Source organism: Drosophila obscura, unplaced genomic scaffold (genome assembly GCF_018151105.1).
Source record: "Drosophila obscura isolate BZ-5 IFL unplaced genomic scaffold, ASM1815110v1 contig_180, whole genome shotgun sequence".
NCBI lineage: Eukaryota > Metazoa > Arthropoda > Insecta > Diptera > Drosophilidae > Drosophila > Drosophila obscura.
The window spans coordinates 467,288-474,568 of NW_024542768.1; the positions used below are offsets into that span (position 1 = coordinate 467,288).

Genomic DNA, 7,281 nt, shown 5'->3' on the forward strand with positions numbered 1-7,281 from the left:
GCACCATACAACTACAAGCCAGAGTAGCAACGTAAAAGAATTAAGCGAACGCGTTTGTTTTCGCGCCCTGATTATGTGAGTGCGCGGACTTGTTATTGATTCAATTTTCTTTTTGATGGCAGTGGGTCTTTAATCCACGAAGTCCCTGATTTCGGTTTTCTTGAAGATTCCCTGTTCGGGCGCCACTTGTAATGTCCTATCTCAGGCTGAGATATGCTTCAGTCTGTCCAGGGTCCTGAATTACAAGTTATTTATAATTCGCAGGACTTTGTTTGGGAAAACCAGGAACTTTGCCAGCAACTGAAAATGTGTTAGCGAAATCACAACACTCTTGGTTACTTTACTTTTAAAAGATATCTTTATTCTTCCGTATTATTATGCTACCGGGCTATGTTAGGTATTATGTTATTTTTATTTGTTCTACGACGCGTATGGTGGTTTGACTTGCGTGTTTGTTATTTGCCTGACTACTACGGCGGATGGACTCCTGCCCACGATGGCTGGTGGACTGCCTGCCTGCGATGGCTGATTGACTGCCTCCTACGATGGCTGGTGGACTGCCTTTTCTTCATGCAAGGCAGTGCCTTTTATAGATCGGCCGGCCTTCGATTTTCCCATGAATGTCTTACAGATATCTTATTTCTACTTCAGAATGTGGGAACGGTTCTTACATATATATATATAATGCCGAATTATAGTCTGCGCGTGCAGACGGGCTGATCGGTAACAGAAGGTTACCTAATCATTAGCCCTGCAGTCAGTGTCCAATATTCCCGGTAAGGAAAGTCGGAGATTGCTGACTGGCTCGCGCATGTGAGGGGTTTGCCCGGTAACCGAGGGTTACCTAAGCAATTGCCTCTCAAGAAGTGTCCAATGTCCCAGGTAAGGTGATCGGTGTGCACCGGTACCGTGGGAAAGAAATTTCGTTGGCACTTCGGGAATATATATTGTTAGGAATATTTATTTATTTAATATTATTTTAGGTACTTAATGCGTAAGCCCCTTGTGCTGGTCTCCTGTCTTTTGGCGTGTGCTGAGTTTGCATTTTTGCAGGGTGTTGATCGCCATGGGATCCATGGTTCGTTACAAAATATACTGAATAAACCAAGAACAACCCAAAACCCAAACTTTCGCGTCATCATTCCTCACTTGCCTACTGCATTTCAAGCCATCCCGACACCTGAAGTCACCTGCCATCTACAAATTTTCTTGTAGGGGGACCCCGGAGAGACTGATGCATACCTCAGCCTGAGATAGGAGCTCACAAGTGGCGCCCGAGCAGGGACTTTTTTGGTGATTAATATCCGTCCAGCACAAAACCGCAACCGCACCCTCGCAAAATCCGGTCGCAAGCAAAAGTGCTACAGTATAGAAGTACCCCAAACAAAACGTAAGTCAGTGCTACTAACCGCAGAAACACACCATGGCAGCCCAAGGGGACGGTCAACCCTACGAATTTTACCCTGAGGGACACCATACCAATCCAGGGGTCACCACCGGCTGGATTTATAAACTCCGGCGGGATGAGCTGGAAGCCCTGGCCGAGGAATTCGGATTCGGCAACGAAGGAACAGTCGAGGAACGACGAAAGAGATTCGCCGCACTAGTCGCCGGGACACTCTCGCAGGATGCCTGGGTTCGACTGGCAGACCTCGAACGGCAATACGCCATACCAGCAGGACGCTCCAAGTCACCCATGCCCACCACTCCTGGGCCATCTGACCAGCGGAAAACAGACCCAAAAGCCGGGTTACAAGTCCCCACCGCGGCCGAATACAGCACACCCTGCCCACCACGCATCGTAACGCCAGCCGATTTGCCCAGACCTCCAGTTACGGAGACCAGTCGCTCGCCCACACAGAGGATCGTGCCAGCCATGGACTCTTCCACCGCGCACATCGCGGTACAGATTCGGAAATGGGGGATCAGGTTCGACGGACAGGACGATCCACTCGCATTTCTGGAACTACTCGAAGAACGTGCTCTCTCATATGGGGTGGACACGAATCAGCTGCCCCGGGCCATGACAGAGCTTCTCACCGATCGGGCCAGTCGCTGGTACCGTACCAGCCAACTACAAGGCAGCTCATGGGCATATTTCCGCCAAGAATTCTTGACTTTCTTCTTGCCGCCACGGTATTTTGAACAATTGGAAGACCAGATCCGAGCCCGCAAGCAAGCGGTAGGAGAATTGTTCAAGGATTACCTCATCGTACCAGGCACCACGCCAGGTACGACGCAGCCAAGGAGCTGAACAGGATCTACGATAACGCCCTGCCAGCATACCAGATGTACGTGCGGCGACACGAACTACAAAGCTTAGCACAGCTCACAATGTTGGCCACCGAGTTCGAGAGCATCCAAGAGCGGACCATCCCGACCACTTTCGCACCGCCGCGAAGCACCCCAAGATACCCAAGGCCGGCCACCGAGCCAAGGAACGGCGACCCGCCCCGGCCACCATTTCGGCAACCCCACAGGGAGGCAGCAGACTCGCCAAGGAGACAGCAAGCACCCTCAAACAGCCAGACAACGCCCGAGGTGGCCCATCACATGATCACGACCAACATCATCAACCCACGCGCAGCCTGTCGCCGATGTGGTGAAGCGGGGCATGCGGCATACGACTGCCATAATCCCTCCATCCTCCTCCTCCTCCTCCCTCCGGATCTCCCATTTCGGGAAAGCCTGGACGATGATTTGGATAGGTTCGAAATTAATGGGTCAGATGTAAAAAGGAGAGCATGCACTAAATCTTCCATTGTATTTTTTCGTGAAGACTTTCGGGTGTGATTCTGCCTTATGTTCCGAAGATCTTTATTACGTGCCTCCAATGCTTCTTCAGACATCATGCCAATAGGAAGTCCAACGCAATTAATTATATCCGCTCCATGCAATAAAATTTTGTGAACAGAGGATGGCATATAGAACCATGGGTATTTTTCAACAAATATTTCAGCTGTCTGAAAGCAAAAAACCCGATAAACCTCGGTATTGACTTTATAACCACATGCCATAGTTCTGAGTATCACACTAAATCTGAATTGGATTTTCGTCGACACCAGTTATTTCGCTTGCTAATGTTGGCTGTTGGAAAAATCTTCTTGCTGTGTTTCCATTATTAGTATTTCCGGCTCCAGGCATTGGTATATCTACCAATAAAGACATTTCTTTCTTTACACGATTTTGTATATGTTTTTTGTGCTGCTCAGCTGCATCCTTATCGGATTTTCGAATCTGCCATTTTTCAAAAGGAAGCCTATAAGCTATGTGAAGGATACATTCAAGGCATCTTATCCACGCATGCAATGTAGAGAGTCCATACTGATACAAATTTGTATCAGGTGTTCGACTTTTCAGGTTGTTCATTACTGAGGGAGTTGCACCGCAAATACCACATGTTTGGTTGGAAGACTCAGCAATGACACTAAATATTTTTCCATCAATCATTGTCATGTGAAACTTATGTTGGATTTGAAAATTTTGGAATGTTGTCGGAAGGATTTCTAATATTTGTTTATTTATTTTATCAACTTCCAATTTCACCAAGGAAGATGTTTCTTTTTCGCACACTATTTTTATTGGTCTACAAAATCTGGTAGAGGAAGGACGTGAATTCTGCCATATTACAATTGGTCCCATGTTTATTTGTAGGGGCACAATACAAATCGTGAACATATATTCATCGGTTTTATTTTCTTCAAACTCGCTGTAGCCTTGACGATACATGGAATGGCCACTACTTCCGTCACAGCCCCATTTGTGCACGGCAGTAATTATATTATCCGTTTCGTTCATTTTTTCGAAAATAATTTTGCTTGATTGCACGATTCTTGAAACGGTGTGGTCAACTAGGCACTGTAAAGGCACTTCTGCTGAAGAGTCAGTAACTTTTACGTCTTTCGGATAGCACATTAGTTTTGCTGTTCTCAACAAATCGTAGCTTGGAAAAACATTTGCATTGTTAGATCTAGTTTTTGCTTGTACTAGCTTATATGAATGTTTTGTGAAGCGCCCATCAATATAAATCGCCAAAGCTTCCTCAGGGCTGAACTTAATAGGAAGTTTGGGATCACTGCTTTCACATTTTATTGTTTTTGCCACGACCTCTTCATCTGAACTAAGCAATGATACAGCTCTAGAAGCATTTCTCTTCCCAGCTTTGTACAAGCTCACACGTGCCGCCAACATGAGTTCTTCATTGGTTGCTTCGTTTGCAAGAGATTTAGCTTTGTTCAATTTAGTTTTCAATGAACAATCTTCAAACTCTTTTGACGGTCTTCCAACTGAACGTACAGCTTTTTCCGGTTCTACATAAAATATGGAGTCAGCATCTAACCACTCCTTGTTATATTTCTCGAAAATTTCCAATGTCCTATGAGCTCTTTTCCATTTTTGCTGCAACTGTGCTACAAATGAGTAAATCCTCTGATTTACTGCTTTATATTCTAGTTGAGAATAATTATTATTATTAAATACATTGGAAAAAACGTATTTCTCAACAGCAGCACACTTTTTGGTAGCGACCTTTTCGCTGTACCAAACAGAAAAAATGTGTCTTCTAGGGATAGACATTTCCTAAAAATGAAATTTTGTTGTTATAGGCAGCTATAGGCAGATCAAATTGAATATTTCGCATTTACAATACCTTAAAGAATGTATATTAAAAGGAATTGAAACTTAAGCGCTTTCAAGTACCAAGGTGCACTCCACCAAAAACTGCAATGCGTGTTCTGAAGCAGAATTTCCCAAAGGTCGATTTGTAGAGCTATTTTAAACTAACACATGTTATCAAACGTCATAAACTAATTTTTAATAAATAGCTTCAAGCTTATAAATAAATAATCCACAAAAAATTTATGTTAAACTTTGTTTGTTTACTTTTTGTAAAAATTTTGGCCAGCTTCACTAAAGCGCGCCAAAAGTCGATTTCATCAGCTGATGCACCATGTGCTCTGCTTGACACCTCACAGCTGCGTGATTAATAAGAGCAAAACAAAACAGCAATTTTTTTTCATATTCACTAAAGCATTGAGAATCGATAACGCACAAAAAATTTAATTGATTCTGCTATGAAATTTTGAATTAAATGGAGCTAGAATGGCCATTTCGCCCACTGTGGCGAGGGTTACCTAAGCAATCGCCTCTCAAGAAGTGTCCAATGTCCCAGGTAAGGTGATCGGTGTGCACCAGTACCGTGGAAAAGGAATTTCGTTGCCACTTCGGGAATATATATTGTTAGTGTAGGATGACTTAATTGTAACCAATCGTTACTTGATTTACGAATTGATAACACACTTTCGAATGCTTTTAAATACTTTTTATTCGTCCGCTCTTTTTATTAAATCTCGCTCGCTCGCTTATTTCTTAGAAGTGTCGCCACGATCTCCGTCTTTATCGATACTCCTGGTACGATACTTACTATTGGTATCTCTCACGCATTGCCTCGATAGTTTGAGAGATGCTAACTCGCTTATAATTGTTAATTAAATATATTTATCTAATTTGTACTTTTTATTATACTTATTATATTGCTACATGCTTATTACATTGCTAGATTATATAGCTACATGCTTATTATATTGCTACAACTCGGCCATCCTGACCGGAGTGCTCCTGAACTCCATTAGTTTTAGTTTCTTTATTGTTTGAATTATTTATTCTGGGTAGTTTTTGTTTAGTTTCATTCAATATTTTGTGCTTTACCCTTATTTTGTTCTATCTGTTTTTATACCCGTACTCAAAAAAGAGTTAAGGGGTATATTATATTTAAAGATACGATAAAACTCGAAACGCGTTATCGTAGAAAATGACCATATCTACCAGACTGCCGAATCTGAATCAAATCGGATCATAATTATAGCCAGAATGAAGAAATTAATTTTCAGTTGCTTCCCCTCCCCCTCCCGACCTAGACAACGCAACTCATTTTCCTTCTCGCTCGCACACTCTGCCGCGTTCATGCGCGAGCAACCCCTAGCGGAGGAGATGTAGAATATGAATGGAACATGTGCAATCTACATGTTAGATGTAGAATAGACATTGTATATGTAGATGTAGATAACAGATGTAGCAAACAATTTTTTATTTTTCTCAAAGTTTAAAAAATCATTAGCTCAAAAATGTAAATACTGACTGAGTACGGGTATAAGTAGAGTCGTGTCCCCAGAAACGACTCACGTTCCTTCTCTTTTTTTTTTTTTTTGTGACATTTGCATCGTTATTTTTCGCTAGCCATGGTTTCATATTTGTAACTGCCCATACTCCTTTGTAAGGTATTTTTGATTGAATCCTTCCACTTCTTCTAATATGTATCTATCGTTTCTCAATACTTTCGTAATTCTGTAAGGCCCTTTGAATTTTGGAATGAGTTTTTTAGATACTCCTATATGATTGTCGAAGTTCTTAACCATAACTAAATCATTGTCTTTGTAAACGTGGGGCGATATGTCCAAGCTCGTCCTGGTACTTGTGCAGTACGTGGTTTTCCATTTCGTTGGGTACACAGAATAATAGGGTGTCATTATCTCTCTTCCTGTATACTACGCCATTTCTCATCTCATAATGTTTACGTTCTGAATGCTGTAATTCTTCTTTTAGATCTATCAATTTGTCGTCTCTGTTTTGGCATATTATTAAATTTTCTTCGAACGTGTTTGTGTCTATCGTTAGTACCTGTGTGATTCTGCTTAATGCGTCTACATGTTGCATTCTGTTTCCTGATCTGTGTTCTAATTTGTAGTCGCAATTTTGCAATTCTAGTGCCCAGCGGGCGATTCGTGGGTTTAATTATTATACCCGTACTCAAAAAAGAGTTAAGGGGTATATTAGATTTGTGGTAAAAGTGGATGTGTGCAACGCAGAGAAGGAAACGTTTCCGACCCCATAAAGTATATATATTCTTGATCAGCATCAATAGCCGAGTCTATATAGCCATGTCCGTCTGTCCGTCCGTCTGTCCGTCTGTCCGACTGTCCGTCTGTCCGTCCGTCCGTCTTGATGAGCGCCTGGATCTCAGAGACTATAAGAGCTAGAGAAACCAAATTTGGTTTCCAGACTCATGTGATATCACACTGCTACAAGTGTATTTCAAAATTTCGCCCCGCCCCCTTCCGCCCACACAAAGGACGAAAATCTGTGGCAGGCACAGTTTTAAAGATACGATAAAACTAAAAACGCAGTATCGTAGAGAACGCCCATATCTACCAGATTGCCGAATCTGAATCAGATCGGGTCATAATTATAGCCAGAATGAAGAAATTAATTTTCAGTTGCTTCCCC

At 42.5% G+C, this 7,281-nt stretch overlaps 1 protein-coding gene across 1 annotated transcript; it reads right to left on the reverse strand.

Annotated features, from left to right (window-relative positions):
- Window positions 1-3,033: 3,033 nt before the first annotated feature.
- LOC121404022 lies at window positions 3,034-5,115 on the reverse strand. The gene is made up of 2 exons (XM_041592534.1): window positions 4,649-5,115; window positions 3,034-4,578 (listed from the first exon to the last, which is right to left on the reverse strand). Exon 2 carries the CDS (start codon window positions 4,573-4,575, stop codon window positions 3,034-3,036), a length of 1,542 nt encoding a protein of 513 aa, XP_041448468.1. The 5' UTR covers window positions 4,576-4,578; window positions 4,649-5,115.
- Between the last annotated feature and the right edge of the window lie 2,166 nt (window positions 5,116-7,281).